The sequence below is a fragment of the Cucurbita moschata genome, unplaced genomic scaffold (genome assembly GCF_002738365.1).
Source record: "Cucurbita moschata cultivar Rifu unplaced genomic scaffold, Cmos_1.0 Cmo_Scf00045, whole genome shotgun sequence".
In the NCBI taxonomy this organism is placed as follows: Eukaryota; Viridiplantae; Streptophyta; class Magnoliopsida; order Cucurbitales; family Cucurbitaceae; genus Cucurbita; species Cucurbita moschata.
In genome coordinates, this window is record NW_019268561.1 from 802,802 (window position 1) to 820,208 (window position 17,407).

The window sequence follows — 17,407 nt, forward strand, 5'->3', positions numbered from 1 at the left end:
AAAAAATTATACAAGCAGAAGTTGAATCAGGTGAAAAATATCCTTTTACGTGCCCTCACGTGCCTCCCATGCTCAGGTAGGGTATCTCACACGTGCCTACACACACGCTGAGAAACGCGTTCTTGTGCTACAAGTAGGCCAAACGATTGAGCACCAACATATGTAGATTTTGTTACATTTTTTGGCGTTTTGATATGTGCCCTCCACGCGTGCATCAACATAATTTTATTCTTCTAACAAATCATAAAAATTACTCTCCTTTGTGACAAATTTTTTTTTGTATGCATAATCATAAAATTAGATCATGCATAAAAATAATAACTAACCGTCATAATCAATGTGAATGTTTGTATATAGGTTTTATTGTATACTTAATATGAGTATATATATATCAATAAAATATATTCCTATATATTCCAATTGAGATAAGTATATTCCAAAAAGGAAGATTCAAAGTTTTCGTATGATTTTTATATTCTCACTCAACCTATATAAAAAAGGGAGATTCATAAAATTAAATGTTTCTTCTTTTAATTTTATATCGTGCTATCCAAGAATCATATTCTTCAAAACGAGATAGAGTCATCTAATATGAAAATTTGATATTATTTTTACATTGGCACACTCTTATAAATACCAAACTACGAAAGGAAGAAAAATCATCACCAAGCTTTCTTCACAATATATTGAATATTACAATGGCCGCGGTTGTCCATGCTCCAAATGACCCAATCAATCAATTGAAGATCGATGGAAACCTCCTTTGTCCAAGCAAGTGGATACAAATTCCTAATGTCTCAGAGGTCTGCGTGCAAAATATTGCAAAGTTTGCTGTGCAGGACTACAACCTCGTACATAAGGAGAGTTTCAAATACCAGAGCATTAAATGCGGTTGGTTTATGGAGCTGAAGGGTGAAGACCTGGCCTTCCGCCTCCATATTGTGGTGAAAGACTGTTTGGGACGTATCTTTGAACTGGATGTTGTAATTTCTGAAAAGAAAACGTGTGCTGAAAAAGTCAGAAAGCTTGAATCGGCAAAACTTATCAAGAAAAACTGATCAACCTTGTACTCTTATGATGTACTATCTATGATTATCTAATATAAATAATAAAATAAAATAAAACTTTTAAGGTACACGTATCTCCATAGTTAAACTATGCATTAACAATGAGATTCTTTTATTTCTATCGACATATGCTTCTAATACATTTTAAAAAAGGAAAAACAAGTATGGAGTACCAAATGAGCGTATCTTAAATCTAGCTTTTAAATTTCTTTTCCATAAGAAAAATCATAATTTGAATATTAGAACTATGGACCCGTCAATATTTTCAAAACAAAACCTTTCACTCGATCAAAACTTCCAAAACATCAACCTTTCAGTTCTCAAATTTTTTCTCAAAATTCTTCTTCTATGGTTCATTTCAAGAAATGATTTTTGTCCGATCATCGTTGCTCTTAACCGAGATTCAGGTTAAGCTCTATCTCGGAACCTTATGAGGTTAGGAGTAAAGCATCTTGAGGTTGACGCATCTTGTTGCGTGTGGAGAAACACTAGGAACCAAAATAGCTTTCTTTAGAGATGTTTCTTGCCCCGTCCTCCTGTCCCTGCATAGCGCTTAAATTCCATGGGACTGAAGATCCCATTCAAACTAATTTAAAATTGGGACTTTTCCCTATAGGCAAAATTAGTCTATGCCAAATGCTTTTTGTACTCATAACGAACATATTGCAGTTCTAATATCCAATCGTGTATGACTGAACAAGCTTAGATTTCGTATGCGTTGTGTTCGATCGACAAAAGAAAACGTCACCTAAGGTCTGACGAAGTCATGAAGACGAGCGAAACATGTGAATGGAGCTTGTATTTTCCTTAAGGCTTGTCATGAGCGTGTCAAGATCATGACTCCGTACAGTTAAAAATGTACGAGCATGACAACTAGAATCCATTTCTTCTATCATTTATTCAACATGGTTATTTGTACGATTGAGCACCAACATATGTAGATTTTGTTACATTTTTTGGCGTTTTGATATGTGCCCTCCACGCATGCATCAACATAATTTTATTCTTCTAACAAATCATAAAAATTACTCACCTTTGTGACAAATTTTTTTTTGTATGCATAATCATAAAATTAGATCATGCATAAAAATAATAACTAACCGTCATAATCAATGTGAATGTTTGTATATAGGTTTTATTGTATACTTAATATGAGTATATATATATCAATAAAATATATTCCTATGTATTCCAATTTAGATAAGTATATTCCAAAAAGGAAGATTCAAAGTTTTCGTATGATTTTTATATTCTCATTCAACCTATATCAAAAAGGGAGATTCATAGAATTAAATGTTTCTTCTTTTATATCGTGCTGTCCAATTATCATATTCTTCAAAACGAGATAGAATCATCTAATATGAAAATTTTGATATTATTTTCACATTGGCACACTCTTATAAATACCAAACTACGAAAAGAAGAAAAATCATCACCAAGCTTTCTTCACAATATATTGAATATTACAATGGCCGCCGTTGTCCATGCTCCAAATGACCCAATCAATCAATTGAAGATCGATGGAAACCTCCTTTGTCCAAGCAAGTGGATACAAATGCCTGATGTCTCAGAGGTCTGCGTGCAAAATATTGCAAAGTTTGCTGTGCAGGACTACAACCTCGTACATAAGGAGAGTTTCAAATATCAGAGCATTAAATGTGGTTGGTTTATGGAGCTCAAGGGTGAAGACCTCGCCTTCCACCTCCATGTTGAGGTGAAAGATTGTCTGGGACGTGTCTTTGAGATGGATGTCATCGTGTCTGAAAAGAAAGTCTGTGCTGAAAAAGTCAGAAAGCTCGAATCTGCCAAACTTATCAAAAAACACTGATTAAACTCTTTATCTGTACTTTACAACCTTATGATGTACTATCTATATGGGCTAATATAAATAATAAAATAATAATATAAAATAAAACATTTAAGGTACAATATCACTTTTATTTCTACCTATATATACTTCAAAAACAATAAAAATTAATTTAGTTATAATCAATTTATGACTTGCGTTCGAGCATAAACAACATAGCTGAAACAATTTTATATAAAAAAATAATAATAATAATAAATAAATCTATTTAATCTTTTGACAATAACTTTTAATATTCTATGCTAGAATGTAAAATTTGCTTTCTATCAGAACTTTTGAATATAAAAACTTCAAATAATAGATTTTCACTTGAGGGGAAAAAAAAAAAAAGAAAGAAAGCTTGAAATAAATTACTATCTTTCGTTCAAATAATAATTTTAATCGATCAATATTTTCACGTAGCTGAGTTCATTATTTTTTTAGCGCATTAATTATAGAAATACAAGTTCTATGACACTTAAAATTAGATGATTCATGCGGTGAGAGTGTGTGTGCAACTTTTCAGTTTTTGACTTATTGCCACCTTTCAACCGACAATAAGCTGCTCCTGAACCCATCTAAGTTCGGAGAAGGTGGTTCACCTTTTTCTATTGTCGTGATTGGCCGAGCAACATATCTCATCTTCAGCGTGAATTACTCTTCATTTCTTTGACTTAGGATAGCTTGCTTAACCTAAGCAACAGTAACCGATATCTAATGTTAAGGCGTTACTTTAACAAACTCTCACTATAAGGTAGGGACAACATGGTGAGTGTTAGTCTACTCGTCATCCATAGGAGGCATCTAACGAACCCATCTCACTAACATTGTAAGGTCAGGGGCGCTACCCTCTATGCATGCCAACTGCACTGGCTACCCACATGATTAATGCCCTCCCACAAGTGAGATCCACCATCCAAGATAACTATTGACTACTTGCATGATCAACACTCATCCATACGATAGATCTAGAGTAATCCAACAATCTTTCAAGTCACGTGTTTCTAAACATCCTAACATCTAGCTCAATGGTACCTTATCAGAGTGGAAGGAAAAGTGGAAGGTACCATCCTTATTGGACCGATCTATCGCGGACTGGGAAGGCTCAATGGTACCTTATTGGAGGGATCGGGGTCCAATGATACCTTATAGATTCATGATGATCATCTAAACATTGCCTACCGGTCTGAACCAACTTTGGTATTTTTCATGCAACTTGTACAAAATTCCTCCAATAATAACATAATAAAAATTTAGAACTTAATTCCAAAAAAAAACTATAAAAAAATTTAGAACTTAATTCCAAAAAAAACTATCAAATTTGAAGGAAAAAAGAAATCAAAAACCTAAAATGTTTAGAACTTAATTCCAAAAAACCTATCAAATTTGAATCAAAAAAGAAATAAAAAATCCAAAATGTTTATTTTATCAATTCTCGATCAATTTGAACAAATCAAAAGCTCATTTGCATAGCTTGGTTCAAACCCCATGGATCGATTGGAACTCCAACATATACTCGTGCAAAAAGATCTCTTTCATTTTTTTACAGCTTTGTATGATTCAAAAGTATTGAATGAATATCCTCAAAGTTCTTAGTAACTTTTATGAAGAAACATAAGTAGAAAACGCCTCTAAATGGTCTAATTAGAGATAGTTACTTATAAAAATATCACTAGTATATACCTGCCAAAAAAATATATTTCCACTTACCCTAATTTAGAGAAGTAGATTCTAAAAAGGAAGATTCAAAGTTTTAGTACGACACATTCTATTAAAAATTCTTTCCAAGTGGGCGAATCCTTATCCAAGAATTTTTCTTTTCTTCGAACTTTATATCATGTGACAGACGAATCATATTCTTAAAAATAAGATAGAATGGTTCGATATAGAAAATTTGTTGTTATTTTCACATTGACACACTCCTATAAATACCATACTATGAATTGAAGAAAGATCATCACCAAATTTTCTTCACATAATATTGAACATTACAATGGCAGTGGTGGCTCAGATTGCTTCAAATGACCCAATCAGTCAATTGAAGATTGACGGATGTCTCATTTGTCCAAGCAAGTGGATACAAATTCCTGATGTCTCAGAGGTCTGCGTGCAAAATATTGCAAAGTTTGCTGTACAGGACTACAACCTCGTACATAAGGAGAGTTTCAAATACCAGAGCATTAAATGTGGTTGGTTTATGGAGCTGAAGGGTGAAGACCTGGCCTTCCGCCTCCATATTGTGGTGAAAGACTGTTTGGGACGTATCTTTGAACTGGATGTTGTAATTTCTGAAAAGAAAACGTGTGCTGAAAAAGTCAGAAAGCTTGAATCGGCAAAACTTATCAAGAAAAACTGATCAACCTTGTACCCTTATGATGTACTATCTATGATTATCTAATATAAATAATAAAATAAAATAAAACTTTTAAGGTACACGTATCTCCATAGTTAAACTATGCATTAACCATGAGATTCTTTTATTTCTATCGACATATGCTTCTAATACATTTTAAAAAAGGAAAAACAAGTATGGAGTACCAAATGAGCGTATCTTAAATCTAGCTTTTCAATTTCTTTTCCATAAGAAAAATCATAATTTGAATATTAGAACTATGGACCCGTCAATATTTTCAAAACAAAACCTTTCACTCGATCAAAACTTCCAAAACATCAACCTTTCAGTTCTCAAATTTTTTCTCAAAATTCTTCTTCTATGGTTCATTTCAAGAAATGATTTTTGTCCGATCATCGTTGCTCTTAACCGAGATTCAGGTTAAGCTCTATCTCGGAACCTTATGAGGTTAGGAGTAAAGCATCTTGAGGTTGACGCATCTTGTTGCGTGTGGAGAAACACTGGGAACCAAAATAGCTTTCTTCAGAGATGTTTCTTGCCCCGTCCTCCTGTCCCTGCATAGCGCTTAAATTCCATGGGACTCAAGATCCCATTCAAACTAATTTAAAATTGGGACTTTTCCCTATAGGCAAAATTAGTCTATGCCAAATGCTTTTTGTACTCATAACGAACATATTGCAGTTCTAATATCCAATCGTGTATGACTGAACAAGCTTAGATTTCGTATGCGTTGTGTTCGATTGACAAAAGAAAACGTCACCTAAGGTCTGACGAAGTCATGAAGACGAGCGAAACATGTGAATGGAGCTTGTATTTTCCTTAAGGCTTGTCATGAGCGTGTCAAGATCATGACTCCGTACAGTTAAAAATGTACGAGCATGACAACTAGAATCCATTTCTTCTGTCATTTATTCAACATGGTTATCGGTCTCAATAATCCATGTCTAATTATCATAATGGCAAATTCTGATCACACACCATCCAATGCTCGATCTCATTAACTCATGTATATGATCAAAATGGAACATGCTAATTATATAACATCTAATAGTGAGGCAATTGATTATCAAACTTTGGCAAAGTGGGTATTTCGAGTTTCGAAAGCTCTTTAGGTACTTTCGGTAATGACATCTCTAAAAGATTTCTTGCACTCACTTTCTGAATTGAAGAATCAAAGCTCAATAACATAAAAGCACTCAATATAAGGGAGACGATACAAAGGTGGAGAAACAGAGACTAGCCATTTTAACACAACCGTGCTAAATATAGATTTCTGGTCCTAAAATGAACTTGATTTGTTGATGGTTGCTACCATGATGACCTTTTTATAAATAAAAAAGACAAGAAAAGGAAAAGGATTGAAGTTAAATTTCTACTTCTATGTAAGATAAAGCTACATAGATCACACCAAAATATATATATATATATATATATATATAATTCAATTATTCTCATATAATATAGTTTTATAAATTTTAAAGACCATATCTTAAAAGTTTAAAAAGAAAACATACATAAATCACTCATACACTTACTAGAAACGATAATTAAAAAGAAAAAAAAGTATAGTTTTTTAGTCATATATGTGTATGTTTAGTTCCACTCTTTTTTGGGTATAAAAGAGTCCATTTTACCCTATTTCCCTCGGTAACTCAACTGTAAACACGAAAAAAACAAGACAAAGATCTTGATCCCTATCCCTTGAACTCGGGTGGAACTCTGGAACATGATTGGTTTCTCCTCGACCCTAATGAAATGGAGTATTCCAGTCAGTCAAGCGGTTCGGGTTCTCGGCAGGTTCCCGTTCGCCTGCCCGCTCCCTCATAGTCCATTAGTGGGTAGGGTGGTAAACTGATAGATAGGGCGCCCGCAGACACAGTATTCGGGATAGAAAGAAAACAATAATGGAAATCGAAAATGAAAGATTAATGAGGGGAGAAGAATGAGAATGAAAGATTCATTGGAAGGAAGAAGAAGATATTTATTCCTTTCTTTCTTTACATGCGAGTCAATTCATATTCAGTAAACCAAAGTTGAATACCGCATAAGGTATTTAAGGTTTAGTGGTAGATGTATGTGGTGGGTTGAAGGAAGGGATAGGAATGTCCTTTGGAAGGGTAGGCAAAACAGGCTTTGGGAGAGGTGTTAATTCCGGCAATTTAGGGAGTTCAAGTTTAGGTAAGTTGGGCAATTTTTGTAATAGCCCAAGCCTAAATAAAGAAATAAAGAATAAAAATAATTATAAAAAATAGTTAAAATTATAATAATAATAAAAAAAAATTAATTAATTAATTAATTAAAATAAATAAATAAAAAAAAATAAACCTTTCCCCATCTCTCTCCATTAACCTCTCATCCCTTCCCACAATTATCTCTCCTCTGCCCATGTACGCTGCAAAAAAAGAAACAGAAAACCTGACAAAAAAAAAAAAAGAAAGAAACAGAAAACAATCATCGTCAGATTTGAGAAGAAGTATTTGAACAGATTGTAGATTTAGAGATTTTTGTCAGTTATTACGGTAAAATTCTATATCAGAACTCCTTTTCCTTTGTAGTTATGCTTATAAGAAATTAATTTAGGATCAAATCTTCTTTCCTATCTGACCGTATGTAATAATTAGATCTCATGTTCAATTAATTAGATTTTTTTTTTTAGCATCGGAAGTTATAGGAAATAAGGTTAGAATCAATATAATTTTAGCTGTCAGATCCATAAATCTGTAAGATAGGAGCCAAATTAAAATTGGCCAATAATATCGGTTTACATAATGAAAATAAATATAGAATTAGAGTAATATCTTATTTACAGATGTTTACAAAACTGAGAATCAATTTACAGAATGGGAATGAAAATAATTACCATGAGGGAGGCGGGAAGATTTGTTAAACAGAATTTAAAAATATAACAGGAGATATCAGAGGGCATGAAATTAAATTCTGTGTAACAGTAAATATCAGAATTTTAACAAGGTAACTTAGAGAAATAATTGTATAGAGTTCAACTTGAAATTGATGTCATGAACTCATATAGGTTGACTCGGATTTCAAAGGAAGGAATCGAATTTTCATTAAGGATATATTTGTGACAACGACTTAAGCTAGCCAGGTAAGTGACCTTACTATCGGCACGGTTATATTTGATGTTGACACGTGCCCTGTGGTTCGGCACGCGTCATATATATTGATATGTGTGAATTGTCTGTGGATCGATTTGCTTCCTATATGTTATGTTATGCTATATAACATGTGGATTGTATGATAATAATTATGGTATGATGTGCTCTAGGAGATGTTTAAGATAGGAGGTTACATACCGGAGTGCTATGGATAGGAGAGATTGATGAAAGAATACGGTTAGGTTATGGGTAGAAAGGGATAGGTTTGTGATAGATTGATAGAACGATGGCGTTAGGATACGTTCTGGTGATGATATGACTAAGGTACGTCACGTAATGATATGTCTGTGATAGGTATAAGAACGTTAAGGCTATGGTAAGTTAGAGAACGATATGACTATGAAGTGTTTACGTTATGACTTGGTTATGATATGATCCATTGTATGCTAGATTATTGTGCTTAAGTACGAAATCATGTGAACGTGAATGTATGTTATTTATGCTGCTTGGTTGATGTGATATGAATGCATGTGACGATGTGTGGTCCTTGTACGATTATGGCTTGTTGTATGGGTATTGGAATGTAACTGAATGAATTGTATGACATGAAATACGGTAAATTGCACGATACATAACCCCGCTAGGAATATGTATGATACGCGTAACGAAATGAGAATGAGAATGACATGTAAGCATGAAAACGTGGCGCGGGGTTATGCTCATTAAATGATGACTGTAGGACTAGTGGGACCTCATGCATATTGTGTGTTCATGCATTTGGGGGGTTACCCCTATCCCATCACGAGGGTACGGACGCGTACATCCAAATGGCAGGACAACGATCGTTATGCTCCGCATAGCGCTGCCGTGACGGTTTTAGTTTTAACGGGTCCCGGTGGGCCCCCAGAGCATGCCCACCGGCTAGGGACAGTGGCCCAGCGGTGTGCGAACTAGCTGGTGAGCCCATACTCGCACGTATGGGCTGCGTGTAGAGTATATGGTACACGTCCACGATTACCTGTTAGGATTACACCGTTGGGAAAACGAAACGAAACGAAAAAGAAACGAAACGAAACGAAACGAAACGAAAGATAGGTCCCATCATTTCATTGCATGTGATTGTTGCATTTAACCCCAATAGTGGGGTCACTTACTGAGTATTTCTTTAAATACTCAGGCCATGTGCTACTACATTTTTCAGGTTAAGGCAAGGCATTCCTGTACGGCTGACGACGGCATCGCAACTCGAGATCATGGCAGCTGCATAGGCTAGTGGTATTTATTTTCCTAGACTTAGGATAGAATAGGATGTCTTAAACTTAAACGCTTATTTATTTTATATTGGGTCTTTTGTTGTGTCGTTTTAAAGATGTTTTCGAAACACGTAAGTCCATGGCTGTGTTTTTAAGTTAAAGGTTATGTTTTATGGAATTTAAATGAAGTCTTCCGCATTCAATGTTTATGGTATGTATACAGTAGCGACCTTAAATTAAGTAGAAAATTTTGGGTCGTTACAATTTTGGTACTTCGGGAACTTCAAGTTTAGGTAATTGAGGTAATTTTGGGAGTTCAGGTTTCGACAATTCGGGCACTTTAGGCTTTTCCAAAGGAGGTAACTCAACCTTCGGCAATTGAGGAAGTTCGGGCTTTGACAAACTAGGTACTTCTGGCTTCGGAAGCTCTTCAGGCACCTTGGGTAGTGGCATCTCCAAAAGATGTCTCGCACTCACCGCCATGACAAAACAATCGAAGCTCATCAACATAAAAGCACTTAATATGAGAGAAGATATAAAAGTCGAAAAGTAAGTAGCCATTGAATTTCGAAATAATCAATATCAATGGTGAAAGGAAGTTGACTCTCTCCATGGCTAGGATGCAAGGCTTTTATAGATAAAAGAGACGTATGAGCATACATGCGTTGGAGGAGATGATGGGTAGAAAAATTAGATTGTTAGTTCAACTTTCCCACCTACTCGTATCTAAACTGCAAAGTGGCCTCCTAATTTACCATCTTTCTTTGTAAAATAAATATATTTATTCTCTAATGTTCTTTGATTATATTATTTATTTATATAGAATTATTGAGGTCGGATACCCATTTAGGAATAGCGACCGTTGCATGATTAGGATAAACATAACAATCGTTTTCCTATCTGACCGTCGCAGCATTATGATAAACATAATGGTCGTTTTCCTGCCTAACCGTCACATCATTATGATATCCATAATGATCGTTTCTTGCCTAGCTGTCGCAGCATTATGATATCCATAATGATCGTTTTCCTGCTTCGTAATATACGCATCCGTACCATCGTAAAAAAGGTAAGGGGTATCCTCCAACATGAGCACACAATAATGCATGAGGTCCAACATTTCTCTATTTTCATTATCAATTAATACACCTTCATATAATATCATATCATGAATCATAATAGTCACGTAGCCTATTTCGGGTGTGCCTTCAACACATCTTAGACTATGTAGAAAATTTAGGATCGTTACACCTAATCTTCTATTGAATTTAAATATGCATACACATATTACAAGTCCAATAATTGGAAGTATACTTCATATTAACATTGAACCAAATACTTACATAACTAGAAAGATTCAATTGTTTTTTGTTTTCTTCCAAGAACTCATATAATAAAATTAAAAAAAAACTATTTTTGTAACCTAACTTTCGGTCCAAGAATCAAATAAATATTGTTTAATTATTTAAAAAAATTAAGTACATATAGACATTCAATAAGCTATTGTTAATGGTTAACTCCATATAAATAAATAATATAATCAAAGTACATTAGAGAATAAATATATACTCTCGAACTCAACATTTGTTGCAACAAACTTGATTTATTTTACATAGATATGAGTAGGTGGGAAGTTGAACTAATGATCATCTCCTCTGACGCATGTATGTTCTCTTCCGTACGTCTCTTTTATCTATAAGAACCTCTGCATTGTAGCTATAAAGATCATCCAACCAACTATCGTAAAGAAGTCAAGTTCCTTTCACGATTCATATTCTATAATTCATTTTTTGTTACTGTCTTTTGATTATTTCGAAATTCAATGGCTACTTACTTTTCGACTTTTGTATCTTCTCTCATATTGAGTGCTTTTTATGTTCATGAGTTTCGACTGTTTTGTCACAGCGGTGAGTGCGAGACATCTTTTGGAGATGTCACTACCCAAGGTGCCTGAAGAGCTTCTGAAGCCAGAAGTACCTAGTTTGTCAAAGCCCGAGCTTCCTCCATTGCTGAAGGTTGAGTTACCTCCTTTGAAAAAGCCTAAAGTACCCGAATTGTCGAAACCTGAGCTCCCAAAATTACCTCAATTGCCTAAATTTGAGGTTCCCAAAGTACCAAAATTGCCCAACTTGCCTAAACCTGAACCCCCTAAGTTGCGTGAATTCACACCTCTCCCAAAGCCCGATTTGCCTACCCTTCCAAAGGACATTCCTATCCCTTCCTTCAACCCACCACATACATCTACCACTAAACCTTGAATACCGTATTCAACTTTGGTTTACAAGAATGGAACTAAACGTGCATCATATACGACAAAAAACTATATTTGTTTCACTTTTTAACTATCATTTTTAGTATGTGTACGAGTTGTTTATGTATGTTTTCTTTATTCTTGTCTACGTTTCTATACTTGTTAAAATGTTGCCTTTTAAATTTATAAAACTATATTATATGAGAAAAATTGAATTATTATATACGACAAAAAAACTGTGGAAATTTTAATTTTTATGGCAATAAATAACTATGAACTATTATGGTATATGTATGATATGGTTCGACAATCATCTTTTAAGCCGATATGTTATGGTACAATGATGATTGACAAACGTTGTCAATTCATAATCAATATTAATATAATCTTGAATAGTATTTGATTGTCGTACAAGAGCATCATGTTTAAATAATGATCTATAGTATAGGGATAAGGCTAGGTGTCTTATCTTACTAACACTATTGATACAACGCATTTTGCAGTTGCTACAAATGATTTAATCTAAATCATTCATGTGGAGACATGTGAGTGGGGGTATCCTCTAAAATGAGATTGAATAAGACTAGATCACAAAATATTTAATCTCTCTTTACAAATTCGTTAACTAAGAAGATTAATATCTTAATCCTGAGTGAGTTATGAACTTCTACCTATCAAGGTTTGTCTTTTGGTTTGTAGGGTGAGAATGACTTTTATAACCAATTACATATGTATATCATTTTGGAGACTTGACTAAATAGGGAGCTGGAACATAATATCATTTTGGTGACTTGACCAAATAGGGAACTGAAACATAATATCACAAGATCAAATTCACTCATTTCCACGTATGGAAAGTAGATGAGTTGTTTAAGTGCTTATTTCAAGATTTGAATAATCGAGTCTCACCCTCTCATTTGCCTTAGTGGGACGTAGGGGGACTCGTGAAGAATTAACTTGTTTGTCATGATTATATCAATTAACACATTTTATCCTACAATGCATAACCGTTAAACTATAAATGTAACACCCCTAATTTTCTTGCCTAAATCAAAGACATCACTACATGCATACCTTCAATAACATATGCGAAAATTTAAATAAAACGTTTTAAACAAAGTCATGGACTTCTACGTTTAATTTAAAACAAGACATAACATTGTCAAAATAAAACCTTAATATAATGTTTGAGTACGAAAATGAAAAACCACCTATAAGACTACCCGTTGAAAACACTGTATAGTAATATATTATCTTAACTTCCATGGACATTCTGGCATTCACTGTCATCGGTGCAAGGATGTTCTACCTTTACCTGAAAAATAAGAGTGGCACATAGCTTGAATATTTTAAGAAATACTCATCAAATAACCCATTGTTGGGGTTGGGTAATGCAAACACATACATACATGATGAGACCTATCCTTTAAAATCGTAGCAAGGCTTTGATCTTTTTCCAGTTCCGAGCAAGATTAGATATGTAGTACTTCCTTACACACGGCTCACGCACGCACATATGGATCCACCAGGCGGGCACGTATATGTATATCTTGCGTATGGCTTGGTCAGGCTCAACGCGCTAACGCGTTGGCAGATGCCACGAAGGAAAAGGCCTACATGATATCATGACGAACATAAATATCGAAGGTACACGTCCGTACTAACATAACATGGAAATATCCTGATGCACATGACATACATAAATGCATATGAGGTCCCCATGGTTTAAAATCATACCATAACATCAAAATCATTCCCTTCTTCCTTTCATCCATGACATAGTACATATATGTGTCACGTATACATATTAATCATCATGGTTTTCATCTTAAATCATCACATAATTCATCACATAGCTTTACATGGCAAAACGTAGCATGACTGACATACATGGTGTTTCATTTCACATATCATGACATAATGGATATCATAAACGTACATAACATGGTATTATACGTCATTTCATAGCACATACAAACATAATATAACATTATGGCGCATGTAGGGGCTAGAGGACATGCGTCATCATAAATCATACAATTCTTTCAACTCCAACACTAAGGTTAGTTACCTATTTATCCTTGACAAATTAGTCGGCTAAATGAAATTATTGTTGCAAGAGCATCAAACAGATACGATATAAATCATATAGCATCTCCACAATTATTTGATTTTAATAATTGATTAGAGCTTCTTTAATAAGATATCATAATAATGAAGTGATTTATTTTGGCTAGAGTCACCATTGAACATCGGATTTAAGCTGTCATTATTGGTAATTTTTAACTTAAATATATGTTATGAGGTTTCGATGTGATTGTGAATTGACATTGTTTGTCAACAGTCGTCCCATCGTACAAGAACACTTAAAATGATGACAAATATGGAATTATCAATCATACATAGTAAAATAGTTTGTAATGGTCACAAAAAAAAATCAAATTTATTGTAGTAAAATTTCTACCTCTCGGTAAGATAAAACTACATCAAAACACAAATCGATATTTATTCAGGTAATATAGTATTTCATATAGAAAACAACATCTTATAAGTATAAGAACACGAAACAAACAAGAATTGAGACAAGATATATAAACCTCTCATATGCTTACTAGAAATGATAATTAAAAAGAAGAAAAAAAACGAAGTATAGTTTTCAGTTGTGTATGAATGTATCTTTAATTCAACTCTTGTAGCCCACAATTGAATATGCTATTCAAGGTTTAATGGTAGTTGCGTGTGGTGGGTTGAACGAAGGGATGGGTATGTCCTTTGGAAAGGTAGGCAAAACGGGCTTTGGTAGAGGTGTAAATTCAGGCAACTTAGGGAGTTCGGGTTTTGGCAAGTTAGGCAATTTTGGTACTTCGGGAACCTCAAGTTTAGGCAACTCAGGTAATTTTGGGAGCTCAGGCTTTGACAACTCGGGCACTTTACGTTCTTCCAAAGGAGACAACTGAGGTAATTTTGGGAGCTCAGGTTTAGACAATTCGAGCACTTTAGGCTTTTCTAAAGGAGGCAACTGAGGTAATTTTGGGAGTTCAGGTTTAGACAATTCCGGCACTTTGGGCTTTTCCAAAGGAGGCAACTGAGGTACTTTTGGGAGCTCAGGCTTTGGCAATTCAGGCACTTTAGGCTTTTCCAAAGGAGGCAACTCAACCTTCGGCAATGGAGGAAGCTCAGGCTTTGACAAAATAGGTACTTCTGGCTTCGGAAGCTCTTCAGGTACCTTGGGTAATGGCGACTCCAAAAGATGTCTCGCACTCACCGTCATCACAAAAAAATCGAAGTTCATCAACATAAAAGCACTAAGGATGAGGGGGAATACAAAAGTTGAGAAACGAGTAGCCATTGAATCTTTGAAACGGTCCAAAGACAATAACACGAGATGAATTATAGATTATCGAAACTCGAAACAATCTTGATTCGTTTGTGGTAGTATGATGATCTCCATGCCTACCATGTCTAACTTTTTATAGATAAAAGAGACGTGGAAGAGAGCATACATGCGTTGGAAATCAAATGATGGGTAGGAAAATTCGATTGTTTGTTCAACTTTGCCACCTACTCATACTTAAACTCCCAAGTGACCTCGTAATTTGAGAACCTTTCTTAAAATAAAATAGTTGCAAGAATAAAATAATTGTTTATTTGATTTTTTGCACTTTATAAAATTTAAAATAATTATTAAAAATAAACCCTTTACATGTATTTATTTTCAATTTATTATTTTTATTTCACTTTTTAATTAATTAAAATATATTTCAAGAAAATTTCTATTTAAATTTATAAATAATGAGAATAAATTTCTACATAAAAATATAATATTGCAAAAAAGTGTGAATTTAGTGTCTAGTGTGTATAATTCAAACTTTTATAAAATATTATTGTTATCATGTTTATACATATAACGTGGACGTTGGGGTTGGAGCTGGGAACGACAAGAGATGGAAGCGGAGATAAAAAATGCAATCTTGTGTTCGTCGTCATCGTTTAGATAATGAAAAAGTTGACGTTAAGAGTTGGCTTACTTGCCAAACAAAGTAGATGATATGGATGGAATTTGTTGGCCAAATCATGATTGATGCATTCCCTATTGACCTTTTGATGTTCATAAAAATGTAATTGAATTATTGATGTAGCTTAAAGTTGATTTCGACGTCCATGTCGATTGCAAGTGTCGATGTCCATGTCCATGTTCTTGTTGATTGCATTAACATATCACACGTCAAACAATTATAGAATATGACACGTGTAGAGTCATAGAGCACACATTATTCATACATATGTAAGTCGTTCAACTAAGCTAATAGTAAAGTCACTTATTTGGTTAGCCTAAGTCGAAATCATTATGTTTTTTTGGTACTAACTTAAAGTTGCTTATTGAAGTCTAATTCTACTTGGGTAGTCCCACGATCATAATTTAAAATTCTACAATGGAACTTGACTTATCTAATCGTATAAAATAATTGAATTGGCTAAAAGGTAGTCATATTGAACTTAAATGACTCTAAAAGTGTCATGAACGGAACTCGAAGAGTTGAAAATGGCATAAAATGGTCCGAACGTATCAAATTCAAGCTAGATCAACTGAAAACCTCGAATTGGAGTCATCAAAAATGTAGCGTTGAGACACCATAAGCACGTCTAAGCGCTACACATAAACAACACCAAATATCAGCTGAGAGACAATTTGTATACAGATGTCTCGATGGCATCCCGATGTCTCGAACGTTGTTGATCGGCATGGCAATAGAAGCATCGCAATGTTGTCCCATTCAAACTTTTGACTTCATTTCTTCTTCTATTTTTTTTATTATTATTATTTCTTCGGTTCAAATGATCTAATTTTTCACATAAACTTTGTTTGATGGAAGTTTGAATGTAACATCTTTGTCGATTATAATTGTATTATATTACAACAACCGTCTATTAAACCATTGATACGATATCAGTCTCGAATTGTCATAAAAAAAATCAAATTATTGCAAGAAAAATTAAAATATCTACTTCCATGTAAGATAAAATTATATCGAAACATCATTAAAATTATCTTACACAAAAAAGAAAAAAAAAAGCACAAATCAATGTTCATATAATATATTTTATCTGCGTAGAAGACAACATCTTAAAAATGGAAGAACAAGATATGAATAGAGACAACGTACATAAACAACTCGTATACATACTAAAAATGATAGTTAAAAAGAGAAAAACAAATATAGTTTCCAATCGTATATGAATGTATGTTTAGTTCAACTCTCGTAAACCAAAGTTGAATATGATATTCAAGGTTTAATGGTAGATGTGTGTGGTGGGTTGAACGAAGGAATAGGAATGTCCTTTGGAAGGGTAGGCAAAACAGGCTTTGGGAGAGGTGTCAATTTCGGCAACTTAAGGAGTTCAGGTTTAGGCACATTAGGCAATTCTGGTACTTCGGGTACGTCAAATTTAGGCAATTGAGGTAATTTTGGGAGCTCAGGTTTTGGAAATTCAGGCACTTTAGGCTTTTCCAAAGGAGGTA

The 17,407-nt window shown here is 34.1% G+C and overlaps 2 protein-coding genes across 3 annotated transcripts in view; both read right to left on the reverse strand.

Moving 5' to 3' along the window:
* Positions 1-17,407, reverse strand: part of LOC111434584 (protein PELPK1-like) — a 41,642-nt gene that overhangs the window by 21,824 nt on the left and 2,411 nt on the right. The gene's annotated exons all lie outside the window — the stretch shown is intronic.
* Positions 14,411-15,308, reverse strand: LOC111434585 (protein PELPK1-like). Its single transcript, XM_023072035.1, has one exon. It carries the CDS (start codon positions 15,233-15,235, stop codon positions 14,603-14,605), a length of 633 nt encoding a protein of 210 aa, XP_022927803.1. The 5' UTR covers positions 15,236-15,308; the 3' UTR covers positions 14,411-14,602.

What these genes read in the sequence shown, in the direction of transcription:
- LOC111434585 (XM_023072035.1), bottom strand. Translation starts at nt 15,235, where the DNA reads ATGGCTACTCGTTTCTCAACTTTTGTATTCCCCCTCATCCTTAGTGCT.